The following is a 22,640-nucleotide window of genomic DNA, read 5'->3' as shown; positions in this document are numbered from 1 at the left end:
CATTAAAATATGATGCATCAAGTTCTGATGATGACAAAGAAGATACAAGTGTGGTTGAGAAAGCAAATGATTTTGATGTAATGATTTCTCTTATGAAAGAGATTTCATCTGTTGGGAGGTCTAAAAAAATCCATATTCTGACCTTGGCTCCAGATTCTTGGAGTCGAAATAAAGTGATGAAATAATTTAATGTAAGTGAGTACATGGTGCGGCAAGCTAGAAAGCTAAAATCTGAAAAGGGTATTTTGGAAACTCCTGGTCCAAAAGAAGGTAAAACTCTTTCTGAAAATACAGTAAGACTTGTAACAGATTTTTATGAAAAGGATGAAAGTTCCAGAGTGCTACCTGGAACAAAAGACAAAGTAAGAGTTCAAAAAAATGTGTACATGCAAAAAAGACTCATTTTGTTTAACTTGAGAGAACTCTATTATTCTTTCAAATGGGAGAATCTCGAGGTAGAAGCAGGCTTTTCAAAATTTTGTTTCTTGAGACCTAAATGGTGTATCCTTGCTGGTGCTGCAGGCACACACACTGTATGTGTATGCAGTATTCACCAGAATGTTAAACTATTACTGGATGCTGTGAAAATTGAAGAATCTTATAAAGACCTAATTAAGATGCTTATGTGCAACACGGAAAACCAAAACTGCATGCTACATCATTGCGACAGCTGTCCTGCAAATACTGCACTAACTGAGTACTTAACTGAAAAACTAAGTGAAGATTATGATTTAGAAGAAGAAATTCTAATCAGTCAGTGGGTTAACACAGACAGGGCAGAAATGATCAAACAGTCTATCAGTGTTGAAGACTACATTTCTTTATTGGTTAGGTCATTGGAAAAGCCAGTCTACAGCTTTCAGACGAAGAACAAATAATGACAGCAATCGATGTGTACAAGTTTTGTGAAAAAATATTGAAAACATTCATTTTCACTTTATTGACAAAAAAAGAAGCTGATTTGCTACAGATAAAACTAGAAAAACGTTTTTCAGCAACCCGAACCATTCCTGGAACAAGAAGTTTTCATAACTTCAAACTACTTCCAACAAACAACCTTGAAATTAGAAGGATTACAGATAGTGTAAAACCCTCCTTAGTCTTTTCTTTCCATTCTTCTTCTGATTGGGTTCGTGTTGAACCATCCATAAATAGCTATGTGGCTGCAAATTATGATGGTGACTGGTACTTTGGACTGGTAAAAACAATATTCAATGATGAAGAAGATGCAGAAATTCTATTTCTACATCCTTCAGGATCAGCTGCATCCTTTTTTTGGCCTGAAAGAGAAGATTCTTGCATAGTGCCTTTGGAGCACATAGTCTGTGTAGTAGATGCACCTCAATTAAGCGGCACTGGAAGAATGTATTACTTCAAAAAAGACTGTATCAAAAGAACTGAAAGCTCTTGGATGAAGTGGAAAAACAGTTTGAATCAGCATTAATGTTTATTAAAAAGACAAAATTACTCAAAAAATTCAATGTTTCAAGCAATCAGTTGGGTTATACATAAGTGTCGTAAGTACACTATCTTTGTACATAATTCTAATGTACTCTACTATAATTAATAAACATGTTAAAAAGCCATCATTATTTTTGTTTTATCAAGTAGCCTATATGTTTAAGAGTAAATTAAAACAAATTTGAGGATTCTATCAGGTCTGAGACTCTAGATATTGCAATTCTTATAAAACAAAACATCCGTTTAAAAAAAAATTACATATATATTTTTTTCATAGAAAATATTAATATATTTTAATAGTATCATTTTTATCTTCAAATATGTATAATAAACAAACTTGCTGCAAAAATTCATGAAGTTATCTAAAAGAGTTTTTAAGATAAGCAATTTTAAAGTTTTGAATACAAATTAAATTTACCATTTCCGAAGGTTCGGAATACGCAAAACATAAAAACTTTAAAAATTTATAAAAAAAAAACTATAAGAGATACAGCAAAAAAAAATTGCTGGTGTTGTCAGAATGGTATAACCATTTGAGCCAAATTTCATGAAAATCTAAGGAGGTGTGTGTAAAATTTATTTTTTATTGGGTGATTTGATATGGAATGGCCCTACAGTCATAGTTTTGTAACAAGGATAGTAAATTCTCAGCAGCTTCATTTTTTGCTGTCCACCACCTCGTAATTTGCAGTGCTTGGCATTTGACTCCAATGCTTGTACATTGCAGTTGCGTCTAAAATGGGATACATTGTGTAATTTAAATGCTCAATACTCTATATATAATTTAATGAGAAAATATACTTCAGCAATTAAAGAGGTATTTTCAGCTTTGTGTCACAACTGCCATCTTGACCACTGCCCTTGTAAAAGAGGCAGAAAATTTAGTTAAGTCTCTTAATATGGTGATCATAATTCAGACGTATCATATTTTAAGAGTCACTAGCTGTTACAGCCTATATGTCTATACTTCATAGAGTTATTGTAACTGTAGTGGCAAATTTGACACACAAATGCAACAGTAATTTAAGTGAATAATTATTTCATAAGTGGCATACTGGAGTACACTGATCTAGAAAAGACACAGAATTCTGTAAGTGCTGTGCAGTCTTATTTCTGAATGCTTTGAGAATTATATTAAAATGGATTTTTCCTGTAAGAAATTACCTCTCAGTTCTGTAGCATTATTGTTTCTGTTGATAAGGAGGATGATGGAATAGAATATCAGAAATGTATCTAAAAATAAAGGTACTTTATTTTGTAAACTAATCGGATAGTACACAAACCATATATGTAACATTTAACGTACTGACACATAAAAAAGTCTTTTTGTTTCTCATTATTGTTCAGACATTTGCACATATATAAAAACACTGATCAGAGTCCATTAGTACCTAATTTAAAAAAGGAGTTTTCTCTCAAAGCTTGCGGAGGTCCAGCACAAACACCTGAAAGGAACCAAAAAGTTCTGTTAGCTTTTTTCTTGACAGCAAAGAAAAAACATTTATGTTACTAACTATGCTATTTTATAGCACAATTTATGTATAGAATTTTCATCAGGTTAGCATTTGCTGTATTTCATTTACTACATCACCAAATTAAATGAATTTTAAATCCTTGAATCTCTAAAAGTGATGGCCTAGCCAAATGTGTGTTCTCATCTCGAAAGAGATTTCACCTCTAGAAAATATTAAATATTTCCGAGAAGGCCTGCAATTATCCAATAAAGTGTCCCTTGCAAACCACAATGTATTTCAGAGCATAATTTGGTAGAAAGCAGTAGTAAATGTATCACAAATTCAATGTGCATTGATCTAAACTGCAATATTTTTTAATCATCTGACAATAGAAAAAGTAACTAACTCTTAAAAACTTAACCAAACTTTCATATTATTCCTCTGAAAATCAGTCAGATTCATTAACTGATGAGGAGCTGCTAAAGAATACTACTAGTAGTTCTGATGTTTGTTGCCAAAAATTCACAAACCTCTATGAAGTATACGGCAGGGATTACTTAGCAATGTACTGAGTATTAGAGATTTCACCCATTCCAAGTGCCTATGATGTGAGAAGAGTGGCTACTTTTGTGTGTGTGTGTGTGTGTGTGTGTGTGTGTGTGTGTGTGTGTGGGCGCGCGCGCGCGCGCGCGTGCGGGCATGCACCATAATTAGCCTACTTTTGGCTTTGCAGTCCTTATGGGAATGATATGTACAGAGCTGTAGTACATTCTTACACTGTTTCCTTCAACTCTGGTTCCAAGAACTTTAGAAGGATGCTTTCAAAAGATAGCTGACACCTGTCTTCAAAAGTCCGCCACTTCAAGGTTTTTCAGCATTACTGTGATGCTCTCCCGAGTCAAACAAACACATGACCTGATCTCTCATGTTGTCTCGTTGTGATTGATTAATGGTGTGCTTCCAGATGGCTCCACCAGGTTGGCGTCCAGGCAGTGAGCTCACATAATAGCAAAACTTGCAGCACATGGTGAAGTCAGCTTGGTCAACTGTCAAAATAATGTGCAGAAACCATAAATGACAACCTGAGCAGTATCCTTTGTAGACTGTCTACATTTGCACATTATCCTGCCAATAAACCAAAGTCTGCTACCTGAATTATGGATGACTGACTTTATGTAATCATTCCACTCCATAGCCCCACAAATTATTACGCGCAGATATTTGTATGAATCGTCTGATTCCAATTGCAACTCACTAATGATGTAGTCATATGATACTGCTTTTCTGCATTTTGTGAAGTGCACAATTATATATTTCAGACTATTTAAAGCAAGTTTGATTGGATATTTGTTCAGCTTTTTTCACATAGTAGTTCACTGTATGAAAAATGTCTGAGGATATCGCTTCTTGTCTCAACAATCCTCCAGCCAAGACAATACGATGTGTCCTGCTCTATAAGAAATACTCAATCCAGTCACAAAATTTTTTTTATACCCACATACTTGTATTAATAATAAATGTTAGTGCAGTACTGCAAGTCAAGAAGTACTGCATCCACCTTATTTCTTGATCCATTGTTCTCAGGATTTTAGGATGTGATGTGAGAAAAGTTCAAGTTCAGTTTCACACGATCAATGTTTTCATAATCTACATTCATTGGCATGAATGTGATCATTCTCTTGAGATACCTCATTACGTGACTCATGCTATCTTTCAATCAATGGGTACATAGGCCCTACCTCTCTTGTGCCAAGTCTTCATCGCAGAGCAGCACTTGCACACTAAATCCTCAATTATTCGTTGGATGTATGCCAGTCTCTGTCTTTCCTACATTTTTTACTCACTATCACTCTTAATATCATGGAAGTTATGCCCTGGCATTTTAACACCTGTCCTGTCATTCTGTTCCTTTTCTTGTTAGCATTTTCCATATGTACCTTTCTTCGCTGATTCTGCAGAGAACATCCTCATTCCTAATTTTAATCAGCCCACCAAATTTTCGCCATTCTTCTGTGGCGCCACATCTCACATGCTTTGATTGTCTTCTGTTCTGGTTTTCCCACAGTCTATGATTCACTACCATACAATTCTATGCTCCAAACGTACATTCTCAGACATTTATTTCTCAAATTAAGGTCTATGTGTGATACTAGTAGACTTCTTTTAGCCAGGAATGCTCTTTGCCTGTGCTCATCTGCTTTTTATGTTGTCCTTGCTTCACCAATCATGGGTTATTTGCTTCCAAGGTAACAGAATTCCTCGGTTTACTACATGATCACCAATTTCGATGTTAAATTTCACACTACTTTCATTTCTGCTACTTCCCATTCCCTTCATCTTTCTTCAGTGTACCCTTAATCCATATTCTGTACCGATTAGGACACCATTGCATTCAACAGATCCTGTAATTCTTCCCTCCACTAAGGATAGCAACGTCGTCAGTGAATCTTATCACTGATATCCTTTAACCTTGAATTTTAATACCGCTCTTGAATCTTTCTTTTATTGTCATCATGTCTCCTTCAAGGTATAGATTGAAATAAGGTATTTAAAACTTGCTCAATTTTTTTAATAGAGCCACAATGTATTTCACTATTTACTTATAAGACTCTGCAGCTTTACCACAATTACTCAGTGAACACAGCACTTTAAAACTTAATCAAAATTTCTGAAACATTATCACTGCAATTGGTTATCCTTCCCTGAAAACGCTGCTCCAACTCCAACATAGCAAAATTTGTGGGTTAGAAATTTTTATCTTCCCCTTTCATAGTTTAGCGAATTGCACACAAAATATGAATAAAATCTGAGATCACTGATTATACTTGTAGACCGCATAATACACAATCATCCTACTCTGTTTTCTATGCACATTTGACCACCAATATACTAACATATAGAAATTATTCAGCAATTATATGATTAGGTTATAAGAAAAATGGTACCCAGAAAACTCTAGCAACTTGAGTGGTAAATCCTAGGTGGAATACTGTTTTAACCCACAATAAATATTCACCATGGAAAATAATGTGCCTTGAGTGTAACAAATTTCAGTTTTGAAACACTCTTCAAACTGGCCAATTTTTCCTCTTAGAGTGCTTCTACAGTTCAGTTAGCAGAAAAAAACTCTACAAAAATTTGAAATTAAGGAGAGAGGAAGCAGTCCGTAAAACAGATGAATCATATTTTAAGAGTCCCTGGCTGCTACAGGCTGTATCTGGTTAGTTTAGACCTGTATTTGCAAACTTGACACACAAATGCCCCAACAATATGCCATTTCAATTAACAAATATTAATCTAATGAAAGAATATCAGGAGCATTATTAAAAACACTGAAACGCTGAGTGACTAATACTTTCATAGGCATTCTACTAAGGAACACTGTGCACTGTAAGATTCAGAATTCTGTAAGTGCAATGCAGTCTACTTTCTGAATGCTATGAGAACTATGCAGCAGACTGATACATACCTCCTGGGTTTAGAGAAGACAGCTGCACAAAAACTACAAGACATATTGAAAAATGGCACTTATTGGTGGATAGAGCTCAGTGTTTTGATTCGCAATATATTCTACGGCATTGATCCATGGTGCACCACTAGGGGGCTGGGATTCCAGAATGTGGTACACAACAGATCAATGAATGTGTTGTGTCCCAGAAATTGTTAAATATAAGTCAATTGTGACATTTCAGCAATAATTTCCTATCAAAAATCAGGTAAAAGCTTCAACATACAAAACAATCAATGAGTGGAACAATGCATCCCAAGAGACTACTTACTGCTTATGTGATACGAACAAACAGTCTAGCTGGGACTGTCAGCAGAGAAGGTGAAGCATGCATGGAAAACACTCGTTAGGAGCACAAAGACATTGATGACACATGTGAGCGGTGGCAGATGCTATGTATGGTGACTACTCAAGACAATGAGCTTTGTTTCGACTTTTGCAATGGCGTGATGCGGCGACTTGAGGAATACGGTTTTTCACAAAGCAGGTTTTCAGTGACAAAGCCACATTTCATGTGTCTAGAAATGTGAATCATCGTAAGATTAGGTTAGATTAGGTGTTTGGTGCACAGAACATCCATAATATATTTTGGAACTCATGTGTGGTTGACTTAAAGTCAATGTCTTTTGTGCCATGTCCTCTTCAAAAGGTTATGAATCATTTTTCTTTGTGGAGAAAAATGTGACACGTTTCGTGTACCTGGACATGCTCTAGCAATGCTTGTACCACAATTACAGCAACACAGTGGAGATTTCATTTTGCATCAAGATAGTGCTCCACCACACTCTTTTTCAGAATTTCATAGTTACCTCAATGCTAAACTCATCATGACTCACCTATTCTTCAGTGGCCCCCACAGTCAACTGACTTAACTCTGTGTGATTTATTCTTATGGGCTTATGTCAAAGATCATGTTTTCCTGCCTTAATTTGGAAGAGCTGCAAGAATGAATAATTACTGGGGCTGCTGCTATCAACCAAGGGTGGTTGGGACATGCGCAACGAGAGTTTGACTACCGTATTGTTGTTTGCCATGTCACAAATGGTGCCCATATTGAGCACCCGTAATGTGAGTCAAAAACCTAGAGAAATGCTCTGCCCACTGATGTGTGTCCATTTCCTGTGTGTCTTATAGTTATCATACAGTCAACTTCTGAAACACAGGAGGTGCTTATGAATAAGCATATGTTGCACTTGTTAGAAAATTATAATCTTCCAAACACTGCACGCCAAAACTCGTGAATATCATTCAATCCAGACCAAATACTTCCTGCAAACAAGGTTAATGCCCATCACTCTCCCCTCTCAGGTATTTTGTTATCTCTCCATTTTCCCTCAGATATAACTTTACTATCTTAAGAGATTCTTTCACCTGCAAGTTGAGTTACATAAATTTCTTTTCAGCTGGCTAATGAAGTTTCCTCTCAGCAGACAAGTTATGTATGTTGTGTCTTATAGTTGTCATACAGTCAACTTCTGAAACACATGAGGTGCTTATGAATAAGCACCTAAGAAATAGTTTCTGATGACAAAAGTGCTAGTAACAAGCTGGGGAACTAAATTACATCTTGCTGTTTCTTTTCTTTTTTTCATAATCTCACAGGTGTAGCTATTGTGATTTTTCTTACCCTTATATGTACTATAGTATCAACCAAAAACTATTAACTTCAATACTTACACTTCCATCAGAAGCACTGGCTCCTACTTTATCACCCCTTGAATTCCAGCATACTTCAAATATCCCTCCTGTCCCCTTGTAACTGTGGACAAGCTGACCGGTCTGCAAAACAAAAGCAGCAAGTTAATTACTTTTCTAACAACCAGTAAGATGTAACGGGCAGAATACGAACAGTATCAACTGGACAAGAAATATTTGGAAAGCTTTACACTAGCAGCCTAAACATAAAAAATTAAGTGCGTGAATACACACACACACACACACACACACACACACACTAGTGTTTCTGCAACATTAACACAAACTTTAGAGATGATGGCTAATATCTATCTCCAGAGGTCTCTGGTAATAGATAAAAGAAGACAAAGCATCATTATAGACTACAAAGTCTGCCCAAAAATTATACCTACAAGGCAAATGCTGCAAGTGGTCTCCATTGTGTTTTGAGAATATTAGGGCAGCATCAGGCAATGGTCAAGGTTTTATAGGCTACAAAATTATGAAAAAGAAAAACACTGTATGGGCACCTCATCATAAAACGAAGTGCAGTTTACAGCCATGGAACATATAGGAAGAATGTCTGACAAAACAATACACACATTTCAAAAAAATAATATTAAAATTACCTACCTAAAGACAAATAACATCAAAACACAAATATGACATAAATTACAAAATAACAAGAACAAGTAAAAATGCTCAGGAGTTTATAAGGTTTTATGTCACAACTGTGATATGAAATATATGGGCCTGACAGATTTATACACAATGAAAAAAGAAAATGCTTCAGGCTACTACTCTGGCTGTCTCCCTTGTTAACTACTGCTTCCCTTTAATGTCCTCCGACTTTTATATCTGTAGTCTGGTTTCTGTAACAGTTGTGAATAGGTTTCACTACGTGTATTTTATACCTTCTACCTTCAGAATTTCAAAGAGTGCATTCCCGTCAAGATTGTTCAAACTTTCTCTAAAACTACAAATGCTATAAAAATAGGTTTGACTTTCTTCAGCCTATTATGTAAGATAAGTCACAGAGTCGTACTGCCTTGTGCGTTCATATATTTCTCTCAAATCAAAACTGATCCTCCCTGAAGTCAGTGACTACCAGTTCTTCCATTCTTGCATAAATAATTCATGTTTATGTTCTTCATCTATGACTCATTAAGCTGAAGGTTCAGTTATGTCCATATTTGTCAGCACTCCAACTTATTTTTGAAGTCTGGGGTCATTTCCCCTGTCTCATATGTCTTGCAGAGGTCATTTCACCTGTCTCATATGCCCTTGCATACCAGGTGGGGTAATTTTGTCATGGCCAATCCTCCCATGGATCTCAGTGATACTGAGGGCACATAATCTACTCTTGGGGCCTTATTTTGTGCTTGAGTCTTTACAAGGTACACTTGAGCCTGTCAGTGTCCCCACAGAAAGAAAAAAAATCACAAGGTGATAAATTGGGTGACCCTGGGGGCCAGGGAATGTCTCCTCATGAAGAGAGAACATATACAGGAAACAACACATTCTAAACTTCTAGCTAATGCCGAGAAGTGTTAGTGGTGGCGCCATCTTACAGGAACCAGGCTTCTCCCTCTTCACAGCCCCCAAAACAAATCTGGTTTAACTTAGGTCAGAGGAAGATCTCTTATCATGTGACAGTGATATTTTGAATTACCCCTTACTGTTACACAATCATCTTCGAAAAAATTCAGACACCATGCCTGAGGGTTTTCTACTGCCCAGTAGTGGAAATTTCGTTTATTTACGGTACTTGACAAGTGAAAGCGGGCCTCATCAGAAGAAATCAAAATAGTGCCATGAGGAATGTTCTGAAGAAATTTCCTCACCAAGAGCTCAGTGAGTTTCAAAATCTCTCTCACTTAATTCTTGGGTAACCATCATTTTGTATGGCATTTGAAAATATCAGTGCTGGATTCTTCTTACATCTCTATTGGACAATCCCAGGGCAGGTGCATGTTTAGGTGCTGAGCACTTTGGAGATTGCTGGATGGATGCTTCACATGGACCACACATTCTGGTGTTGTTACACTCCAATGTCAGCCAGATTTTCTTTTCAGTCCAGAACTTGATATTCTAAAGTTTGAAACCCAAACTCTAACGGTTTTTCTATAAGGAACAGAATCATGTCGGCCAAGTCCACACCAAATGCAAAGTGCCCACTGAGTAGCAATCACAGAACCACCATTACAAATATACTCCTTCCAAAAAAAACACAAGGTGCTCATATAGCCAAGCAATGGCACGTACTGAAAATGGCACATACCCCCTTCACATGAGTATCCCCATCACAGCTCAAAAAGCAGCCTCTCCAGAAACGGGTGGTCTTCCTGCCAGACCCTGTATATGTTTGTAATTTGTCTTGTGTACATTAGGAAATCAAATGGTGTCTATTCAAACTACTCGTAAACTGAAAGCAACCGGGAGCAGGTGAAAGATGTAGCTCTTTCCAACATACCATAGAAGGGCACTAACAACACCATTGGCAGGAATGCTGAAATGTGGACAATAGCAACTCATCATTCTATTGTGCACATTTACCCGCTGTTGTGCCCAAGCATACAGGAATACCCTACCCTTAGCTGTCAGGTCTTTCTGCCTGCTGAGCGTATATGAATGCCTGTAGCCATCTGGGTGCTCTACCTGCCTGCATACATGTATGCCCATAGCCACGAAAGACTTAATATCGAAGCATATAAAGCTCAACAGTGAATAAGAGAGAAATTTTCTGTCAAACAGATGCAATACTTTGTCAGCACAAAAACAGTACTGCTAATGTATGACACAGCTGTGGTCAACACTCACAGCACTCTATAAGTCCTGTAGCATGAAACAAGCCAGCTACTGTCATATGAAGCTATTCATCTCACACTTTACAACTTTCAGTATAATAAGCCCAATTTGCCCACAGATTTCTCTGGAAAAGTTTCTTACTTGTGGCTTTTGACTACTTTTCCTATTCAAACAATTTTCACTTTGGAAATGCCAAGGCTTATAAACCATGTGATGCATGTCACTGCAGCTGGGCTGCATCAAACATGTTAACAGACTTTTGTATTTTGATACCAGACCATAATAATAAAGCTGGTGGCAGCAGGGAACTTGCTCATCTGTGCAACAAGTGAGCAGTAGCCTCAGATCCATAATGCATGGGATTCTGAAACAGTTCACTTAGCTTCTGTTTGAGAAGTATAATCAAAAACTCCTTCATCATTTGAAATAGTTTCTCCTGCATTGCAAGCTTTTGAGAAAAACAATGCAAAAACTGCTATATGAAGTAGTTGATATTGTAATCAACAGTCAACAAGTTAACAAACTGCACCTTCCTTTCCCCAAAGCCCACTTCTGCACAGTATTCTGGTGACATGTGGTAGATTAAGACATAGTGTAGTCCCATTTCCACAGCAACTGTGGAAAAAACAGGATTCCAATCACTTCTCCCTTGGTGGAGACTGCATTAGACACGCATATTGTTCTGCAACTCAAAGAGCACATTTGGATCACAGAGCACATTTGGATAACAAGTCTCCTAAGTGCACATCAGACTCAAACTGTCCCTGCAGTTACCCACTGCCCAGGTGCCCACAGTATGGTAAACAAAAGCATCAAGTGCATAGCACATGTCTGGCACTTAACACTTGACATTAATACTATTTTGAAGTGCGCCACAGTAATTTACTTACAATTTGTGTGCTGCTTGCAATTCAACAACATGTACATCATCCTGGAAACCCATATGGACCACAACAAAATAAACTGGAACTTACTGCAGGAGCAGATGACATGGTGCTGTCCAAAACATCTACATAATTTAAATATTAGCTATCTTAAGATGGGCATCATAGCCCAAAACATTTTAAAAGTACTTGTGGCCAGTTGCATTGATCATTATTTATCATTAACATCCATGGAGTTCACAAGATCTGACATGGGTAAAATAATGTAAGATTAAATGTTTTAGAAGAATGTATAGATCCAGATAAAAAAGCTGACTAAGGTTCCACTTTCACATTATTGGAAAAACGTATGAATGATTTTAATGAAGAAAAAGTTCTGCAAACAATACAGCACTATACAATGCTGATATTGTAAAGACACTGATATCCCAAATCACGGTAGGGAATAATTTTTTTTCTTCACAGGATTATTTTAATATTTTCTGAAAAACTGACATCACATTAATGTGAAGGACACAAAACAACATACATGACCACTAAGATAGTATTTATGATGTGCTAGCATGATATGGCTTTCTGCCCGCAATACTATAGGAATATGTAAAAGACGGGTTTAAGGTAGGAGTTTTCTTTATGTTGCGGATTGGTTAGGAGAAGAGTTATTGTTGGTTATGAACAAAGGAGAGCACCCACATATAAGTACTATGGTATGATAAAAGGGAGAAAGGGTAAGGGGTACCAAAAGGGCAGATTACATCTGTATCTTGGGGGATAGGTTTGAGGGTGTCGTGCAAAAGGATACCATCTCTGAAGGGGAAAGAAGAACAGTATACATCAAATGTGAACAACGTATGACTGAGGAATGTGGTGAAAATAATATATAATGCTTGAAATAGTAATTACATGTTTAATCTGTGTGGTTTACTGTAATGTTGCAAAATTAATGTAGCCTCAGTTGCAAAATAACTGGAAATTTAAAAATGAAGATAATAAAGATACTGCTTGAAATGTTTGAAATAGTACAGCAGAGATAATATAGATCAAAAAGGTGATTTGAATGGTAATAAAGTAATACAGAAGTTATGAGACAATTTTAAGATATACATGTCCTCAAAATATAATTTCACCAAATTAGCTTAAAGTCAAAATAAAATCTTTCATGGAACCACATGGCAGCCAGAGCATGATAGGCCTCATTACTCCTGTAAGCAGGGTTTATTTTGATTACTGAAGTTCACATTAGAAGGCAAGCGACTGTTAAGTTAAAAAAGATTGGCGATCTTTTACAGAAGCCAAAAATTTAGCGCAGACTCAAGAACAGCTATCAACATGAGTAACTTAGAACTAGATATCCTCGGAGTAGTGAAGCAACTTAAATCACTTAATAAAAGCAAGTCTGCAAGTCTTCCAGTCCTGATTGTCTACCAATTAGGTTCCTTTCAGAGTATGATGACACAATAGCTCCATTCTTAACAATCATATATAACTGCTCGTTCAATGAAAGATCAATCCCCAAAAACAGGAAAGTTGCACAGGCCACACCAGTATTCAAGAAAGGCAATACAGAACATACACTGCGTTCAATCACTATGAATTACCTCAAACAGAATGGTCTTTTGACATACATCCAACACTGATTTAGAAAGCATCATTCCTTTCTTTACTCGCATGAGTGCTATTGACAAAGGATTTCAAACTGATTCTGCATTTCTAGATATCCAGGAGGCTTTTGACACCATACCTCACAAGCAGCTTGTAATCAAATTGCATTCTTATGAAATATTGTCTCAGTTATGCAACTGGATTCATGATTTCGTGTCAGAACCGTCAGTCTGTAGCAACTGACAGATAGTAATCAAGTAAAACAAAAGTCATTTCTGGCATTCCCCAAGATAGTGTTATAGGCTCTCTGTTGTTCCTTAGCTATATAAACAATTTAGGAGACAATCTGAGCAGCTGTCTTAGGTTGTTTGCAGATGTGCTGTCATTTATTGTCTAGTAAAGTCATCAGAAGATCAAAACAAATTGAAAACAATTTAGAAGAGACATCTGTATGGTGTTAAAATTGCCAATTGACCGGACCGTAAATAATGAAAAGTATGAGGTCATCCACATGAGTGCTAAAAGGAATCAGTTAGATTATAAACAATTTAAATTGGAAAGAACGCACAGAAGATGCAACAGGTCTACTAAGGAGACTACCTACACTACACTTGCCAGTCCTCTTTCGGAGTACTACTGCGCGGTGTGTGGTCCTTACCGCACAGGATTGACAGAGTATATCGAACAAGTTTAAAGAAGGGCAGCATGTTCTGTATTATCAAGAAATAGGGGAGATAGTGTCAAGGACGATACAGGATTTGGGGTGGACATCATTAGAATGAAGGTGGTTTCTCATTGGGGCGGGATCTTCTCACAAAATTTAAATCACCAACTTTCTCGTCCGAATGCGAAAATATTTTTATGACACTGACCTACATAGAGAGAAATGATCATCATAACAAAATACAGGAAATCAGAGCTCACGCAGAAAGAGGTGAGCATTCATTTTCCCTGCATGCTGTTAGAGAGAATTACTGTGAAGGTACATTAAATGAATTCGCAATTATGAATAAGGACAACCATCAGCTGTAGAATGGAATGATGACAATGAAAATTTGTGCCAGACCAGGACACGAACCCAGATTTCCTGCATACTGCAAGCGGTCACCATAACATTTAGATACCAGTGCAAGACTCATGGCCAGACCCAAACTTCCACACGTCATCAACCATGTGCCTACAAGCTGTACTCATAAATCCATTATGTATATTCCCGAACAGGTCAGACAATTGTACTTGAAAGTCTCTTGCCCAGTATTGGCAAAGAAATATGATGGACATGCATGCATGTCCAACAGAACAGGCATTACAGCAGCTATAGATATTGTGAAATACATTAAACGAATTCACAAGGACAACCATCAGTCATAGAATGGAATGAAGTCAATGGAGTGGGAAATCCAGGTTTGTGTCCCAGTCCAGCACAAATTTTCATTTTCGTCATTCCAGTCTACACATCTGATGGCCGTCCTTATTCACAATTGCGAATTCATTTAATGTATTTCACAATGGCTATAGCCACCGCAGTGCCTATTCCTGTGGACAAGCATGCATGTATTTGTTACAGTCAAAAAATGCAATGTTGATGCGTAAAGTATGTTATTCTGTACTCAATATACTTGTCATTAATTTGCTAAAATTTCTAATGAACACTAGGAAACTATAGTAAGGAAAATAATATTGTTTGTAGACTTGGATCCCTCTCCCAAAAGAAAATCAGCAATCAATATATAAGATAATGATCATGAAGAGAATCACTATCATACTGTCTATGTTCTGTCTAATTCTCTACAGAAAGATGTTTAAACTCCAGGGGAGTGAAGCATATCCTTTCATCGTCTTACAGATGAGTGACAATCCAACACCAGTAATTTATATATTATGAAAATATCAATGTAAACTAATATATGTATGGTGAGATACTGTGTGCTGTTCTACTTTACTGTGCATAAGCAGGACCATATCATGGGACAGTGGTCGTGGTGACTTGCCAAAACGAAATACCTGTTAAGATGCAGCAGCAAGTGTTCCTCAGATCAACAAGCTGCCCTGGTCATGCGCAACATTTACAGAAAAATAGTAAAATATATAGTAATAACAACACAGGGGAGAAAGCAGTTACTAAATTGCAAAGTAGTGACATCTTTGATTTGTACAAGCTGTTTATGTACATGAAGTACGGGCAAATTAATTCATGTTAGACATCACTTAGTGCACAATGTTTACTTTCAAAATATACTGCAGAAGAAATAACATGTTCCAGATTTAAAAGCACAGACACAGCTTTGGTGTTAGAGCCCAGAAGATCCCCTTGGGAAGCGCACCATCAAATTGCTATTATGTATAACTAACAATCATCCATATTACATGAGCAACAACACCACACTGTTTATATAATATCTGAAAGAATAGGGCTGGTGGTCTAACAGTAAGGCAAGTGCCTGGGAACTGAAAGGTCATGGAATAGAATCAGATCTTGGAATATTTCAGTCACTTTTAACCCAGCCCTCACCTCTGAATGATATAAGGATTTGCCAGGATCAACACATGGTTCCAATTCCACGTAAAATTTTAGGTCACCATTGATGGGGTAGGTTAGCGACACGCAAGGTGCTGAAGTGGCTTTCAACAAAGATCTGCACCAAGCTGTTAAGCAAAACGGAATTATTGTGTTATTGTTATTTGGTTCATAGTTTTGATTAAAATAATACAATTTCAAGTCTCTCTAAGTCCATCTTTTCAGAGATGGTTGCAGGACTCGGCTGTTCGCTACAGGATGTCAAATCAGACACCTTTCAGCCATCTAATTTCCAAACTTATTTTATTAGGGTACCAGTTTCGGCAATTTACTATGCCATCTTCGGGTCCCTGAACAGTAGGCAAATAAAAAACGTTTGGAAATTACATGGCTGGGAGGTGTTTGATATGACATCCAATACAATTTTATGTTTACAGTGTAGGAAGTTCTTCCAAATTGCAGAACTGTGCAGTAGTTCTAAACAAAAAGATGTGTATCTGATTAACTCTCAGGTTGACTGAGGCACACATTTGTTTTCTAACTGACTGGAGCAAGACTACGATCTCGAAAATGAAAATGTTTGGGTGATAAAAAAGTACTGAAATGTACTATAAAATGTACCTACATCTGAAGTTTCACATTCTTGTGTGATTAAAATGAGTTCTTGTTTTGTAATTAACATTAAAATGATTTTAAAAAACAAGATCTCTGTTATAAACAATTCAGAAGTCACAGTATTTTTGTGGTATGAGAACAAGAAAATAAATTTTGATGATGAGCCAGTGCACTGACAAAAAAAAAAAAAAGAGGAAATTTCCTGCAGTTAACATTGTATGGATTTTGAATCTTCAACCTTCTTCCAAGCCAATGCCTGCATTCTCAGATACAGAGTGAAATAACAGAATTTTCATTATACATAATAATAAATAAAGTTTTTGTTTACCTGAGTTGACCAGATGTGTACACATTTGTCAAAACTTCCAGATGCTAAAAATTTACCATCAGGTGAGAAAGCCACACTGTAAACAGGTTCTGTGTGTTTTGTAAGAGTATGTATGCAAGCACCTCTTTCTACATCCCAGAGTCTCACAGTCGAATCAAATGAAGCACTGGAAAAGAATAATAAATTAATTGTGGCTATTATAATGTGATTCACAAAATAACTATAAATAATAGGTGTGTGCGATGGCCATGCAATCCACATTGAAATAAATATGTGGGGATGGGAGGTGGGACAACATCCACATTGAAATAAATATGTGGTGATGCGAGGTGGGAGAGCAGGCTGTCCTTTATTAAGAAATTATTTAACAAGAAGTTATGTAGACAACACAAAAGTATCTCTGCATGTTAATTTGTTAGAACAAAGAAAATAAGGGAAGAATATAATTCAAAAAGAAAAACATGGGGAAGGAGTGCCTTGAGGTGAGGCATATAACAAACCAGTTTTTTTATTTGATGATGATATAATAATAATAATAATAATAATAATAATAATAAATAATAACAATTATAATGACAACAATAATAATATTTATCTTTTTTTGCACACATCACCACTACTGGTGCCATATGTTTACAGAAGTTTCTTGTACCACACAGACTTCATTCAATCTTATCAGTTTAGAAATCTACTTACCTTTCAAATTCTACTGATGGCTATGTACACATTTTTCAGATGCTAGTCTTTGGTGCACACAAAAATATCTAAAATTTTCGCTTTGTAAAACACACTGATAAGTTTAACACGTATTTCTGAAACACACCGACAGATTTTGGAACTATAAATATTAAAAACACACACATTTATAACCAGGTAATTCCTTTTTCTGTCTAAGTGCTTTCTATTGGAACAAACTGAACAAATTTTTCACTAGTGGTAAGAATTTAAAGAGATTTACTCTGCAACTTTGAAAGCTGCTGATGGTTCAAAGTTTTGATTGTTTACATAACAAACTGAATTTCTGTTTTTCAGAAGTTGGTTACTTGCTGCCTTTGTATCTGGTACCAGCGAATTTTCGTTAATGAATTGTTCTTATTTTTCTTGAAATCATGGAGTTATGGAAGATCTCAACACAAGTTTACTCTATTTCATTTTACTCGTTGCTTTAACATCATTCAACATTGTTGTGTACAAGTGTCAGCTGACACTTCCCATGCCTGCTGTGTCATGTGGCAATGAAGCCACACTGACACCAAATGCATATGATACTATTCAGGCTCTGTTTTGGGCTCACTGCTTTTCCTCATATTTATTAATGACCTTCCTCTTTGTTCTGAGACAAACAGCAAATTTACCCTGTTTGCCGATGATACAACAATTCTAATTGACGATTTGATTGATCATGATCTTGAACAAACTACAAATACTGTTTTTAATGACATCTTAAATTGGTTCTCCTCAAATGGTCTCTCACTCAATGCAGATAAAACTCATTATATGAGGTTCCATACATCACAAAATAATCTCCATGAAATTAATATAAAATGTAGAGATCAACAAATACAGAAAGTTGAAGATACAAAATTCCTGGGTGCTTACATAGACAGTAAATGTAATTGGTCAGTTCACATTCTTCATCTATGTAAAAAACTTAGCTCGGCAACATTTGCATTACAGGTAATTTCTTCAGTGGCTGAAGTTGACACCATTAAGGTTGCCTACTTTGGCTACTTCCACTCATTGATGTCATATGCTATCATATTCTGGGGGAACCAACCACTTGCAAAAAAAGTTTTCACCATCCAAAAAAAAAGCAATCAGAATAATGTGTGGGGTCCATCAAAGACACTCTTGCAGGCACTTGTTTCGGAAGATAGGTATCCTAACAACTGCCTCACAGTATATTTTTTCCTTGCTGACCTTTGTGTGCAAAAATTATTCTATCTACCAAGACAACAGTAAATTCCATGGCTATAACACCAGAAACAAAAACAATCTACATTTCAAAATGAAACGTCTCACTCTGGTACAAAAAGGAGTTTACTAGTCCAGCATTAAGCTGTTCAATGCTCTACCACTACATATCAAATGTGTTCATTCAGAACTGCCAAAATTTAAACAAGTTCTCAAAGATTACCTGACAGAGAAATCTTTTTATACTGTGGATGAATATCTGAAAGAAAATGTATACCATCGCTAATTGTGTCTAGAAGTAGTTCAATTGATTTTATCGTGCATTGAGCATTAGCACACTTTTTGTAACAACAAATTAGCTGTACCTGTATTTACTCTTGTAGGCATAATATCTGATTTAACTTTGTGCTTGTATCTTTAACCTTTATTTGAAACTCCTTATTTCTGTTAAATGGTTGTTATGTTATCTAGCTGACGTTGTATCTATTACTGTATTTATAGTATGTCTTACTTAAACTATGTACAATTTGGCATTGAATTGCCCTTTGTATTTATTGTAAGTTTAAATTGAAACCTGTACAATTTGACACGTTCCGTATCCTTGTGATTGACTCACTAACTGGATCTAAGGAACAATAAATAAATAAATAAATAAAATAAATATTTTTTGTTACAGGACTTTAAACAACAAGGTAATGTTATGATAAAAAAGTGAGTCCTTAAGGACATTACAGTGGAGACCATTGTTACACAACGAATCAAAAACCCAGGAGTAAGGCAGCTCAGTTAACTGTCCTACTTCTGTGAAGTATTAGGTTTTCACAGAACTGGTCACCATAGATGAGGCTACCTAAGTGTGCTATATTCTTTGTTCAATGCATTGAACATCACTTCTGCAAGTTTGATAAATACATAAATATTATTTTCATTTGTCTTCATCTAAGTTGCAAATAAGCTTCAATAAGTGTTCTGGGGCTCATTCACAGCAATCACACATAAGGGATATGGAGCAGGGGGTACAAGTTTGTTAAATACATGAATATTATTTTTATTTGTATGGGTACAAGTTTGTTAAATACATGAATATTATTTTTATTTTTATTCATCTAAGTTGCAAATAAAATTCAGTAAGTGCTCTGGGCCTCATTCACAAAATCACACATAAGGGATATGGAGCAGAGGTCTGCCAAGGTGCTAAACATCCTCAAGGTACACTGATCATCCAGAACATTATGACCTTTGACCTATTGTCAATATAAACCCATCCATGCAATAGCAGCGTCACCTGGTGAAGAATGACTGCTAGTCAGATGCTTACATGGTGCATATAGTATCAGTGAGCATGCTGTTCATATGTAGAATGGGGAATGCGCGCGATCTATCCGAGTTTGACTGAGGGCAGATTGTGATGGCCCGGACATTTGGCATAAGCATCTCGGGAACTGCACGACTTGTCTGGTGTTCAGGGAGTGCTGTAATGAGTGTCTTTAACATGTAGCAAAACCAAGGTGAAACCACATCCATATGTTGTTGGGTTGGGTGGCCACCAGCCATTACAGATGTTGGATATCGCAGGCTGGGCAAACTGGTAAAACAAAAACAGCAGTGATCCGTGGCAGAACTAACATCAGACTTTAACTCTGGGCAGAATATACCAGTGTGTCTGAACACACAGAGCACCGAACACTCCTAATGATGGGCCTCCGCAAATGATGACCCATGTGTGTGCCAATGTTAACACCACAACATCAGCACCTACAACTGACGTGGACACATGACCATCAGCACTGGACGTTGGCACAGAGGCAGAATGTTGCATGGTTCGATGAATCCCGACACCTGCATCATCATGTTGACAGGACGACGCAAATCCGTCCTCTTTCAGGGGAGCAGCTCTGACACCGATACTGCGGGACGGAGACAAGCTGGCAGTGGCTCCACTATGGCATAGGGAACATTCACATGGGCATTTATGAGTCAGTGGAGTTCGTGCAAGGCACCATGACGGCCAAGAAGTATTACACAGGTTGCAGACTACATACACCCCTTCGCAATGATCATGTTTCCTGATGGCAGTGGCATTTTTGAACAAAATTATGTGCCCTGTCAAGGAGTGTGATGGAGTGGTTTGAGGAACACAGTGGCAAGTTTCAATTGATATGCTGGCCCTCCAACTTGCCAGATTTGAACCTCAAACACGTCTGGGATATGACTCAACCTGGTGTCAGAGTTCATCACCGCCCCTCCCCAGAATTTACAGGAATTACATGACTTGTGTGTGCAGATGTGTTGCCAACTCCCTCAAATGACCTACCAAGGCCTCATTGATCCCATGCCACGATCTGCTGCTGCTGTTATCCATGCCAAAGGTGGACATGTCGGCAATTAGGTAGGTGGTCATAATGTTTTGGCTTACCAGTGTAATTTGTCTTAAGTGTCGGAAAGCAGCCTTTGGGCATTTCTAATTTTTGTGTAACCCCAGCATGCTGTATGGATCAGAAAGATCAACTACTGATGATGTCTATCATGGAGAGATCAGATTAATCAGAAGTGCCTACTAGACTACCGTATTTACTCGAATCTAAGCCGCACCAGAAAAATGAGACTTGAAATTAAGGAAAAAAAAAATTTCCCGAATCTAAGCCGATCTAAGCCGCACCTGAAATTTTGAGACTCGAAATTCAAGGGGAGAGAAAAGTTTTAGACCGCACCTCCAAATCGAAACAAAGTTGGTCCATTGTAACATGAGACACAATTTAGGTCGAATGGATGAAGATAACAGCTACAGTAGTATGGTTCGAGTCATAACTTAGCAGTTAAGCTTTACGAGGTAGCCACTGCTATGCGTCGGGCGCTCCGTCCGTATTTACACGGGCACCCTTCCTTTTTCACGTGCTTCGTCTGGTTTGAATTGATTGTTTATTTTGCTTTGATCTGGTAAGTGCTGTTCTCTTTGTTATAGGTGTTTACGTCACCCTAAGATGAAAATGCATTATTGTACTGTGTCATGCATTGTTTGTCGCATTCTGATAATGAGTGTTTACGACCTGTCGCTGCTCGCGGCACGGCTTGCTTTTGTGTGCGCTACCGCCGCTTACAATAAAAAAAAGAGAGGAATTGTCTCATTAGTGAATGGCAAGAGACTGCTATTTGTTGTTACTTACACTGATGCTTCCTTTGATAATAATCAACAAGAACCAAATAATATACTGCGTATGATAGATGTTCTGAGCGAGAGTTTAGCGAAAATTTTTCTCAGTTTGAAAATCTTTACAGACGCCTCTTTAGTACGTTACATTTTGCACAGAAATTAGAGTCATCTTAGATTTAAAAATCTAGTTAGTTACCGTGCTTAATTTCTGACAGTATTACTAATCAGCATAAGAATAATACAAATATAAACATGACATGATATGTATATTCTTCCGCGTTTGCTGTTGTCTCACTCTAGTTTCGTAGTTTATTAGGCAGACGGGATTTAAATCAGATAGCAACAAACACGAAAGAATACATGGCATAATGTTTACATTCGTATCATTCTTATGGTGAAGAGAAAACTGCATGTGATTCACGATTCATAAAAGTTCCTATTAGCAACCATCTCTTGCCACAGGTAGGAAAAAATTCAGAATGTAGAGTTGGCCATATTGACATACATTCCAAACAGTCTTGCCAGTCGTAGATTTTCGTAGTAGATTTTTAGTGATGTCTTCAAATGCAGTGTGTGTTGTTGTTGTTGTCCTCAGTCCAGACTGGTTTGATGCAGCTCTCCACACATTTCTATACTGTGCAATGCAGAGTAGCAACACTTGTAAAATAAGAATGAAAATAAATTAGAAATTAAATGCTGAAATTTACAACAAAATTTCATTAG

The 22,640-nt window shown here is 37.0% G+C and overlaps 1 protein-coding gene across 1 annotated transcript in view; it reads right to left on the bottom strand.

The window, feature by feature from the left end:
- Positions 1-2,691: 2,691 nt before the first annotated feature.
- Positions 2,692-22,640, bottom strand: part of LOC124776578 (F-box-like/WD repeat-containing protein TBL1XR1) — a 168,323-nt gene continuing 148,374 nt past the window's right edge. Inside the window, exons 9-11 of the mRNA XM_047251625.1 lie at positions 16,853-17,018; positions 8,101-8,202; positions 2,692-2,906 (exon numbers count right to left, since the gene is read on the bottom strand). Coding sequence (XP_047107581.1) covers positions 2,877-2,906; positions 8,101-8,202; positions 16,853-17,018 — 298 coding nt within the window. The 3' untranslated portion in view covers positions 2,692-2,876. The remainder of the gene's footprint in view (positions 2,907-8,100; positions 8,203-16,852; positions 17,019-22,640) is intronic.

This window comes from Schistocerca piceifrons, chromosome 2 (genome assembly GCF_021461385.2).
Source record: "Schistocerca piceifrons isolate TAMUIC-IGC-003096 chromosome 2, iqSchPice1.1, whole genome shotgun sequence".
NCBI lineage: Eukaryota > Metazoa > Arthropoda > Insecta > Orthoptera > Acrididae > Schistocerca > Schistocerca piceifrons.
Note: the sequence above shows the minus strand (reverse complement) of the source record. Positions and strands in the feature narration are given on the sequence as shown.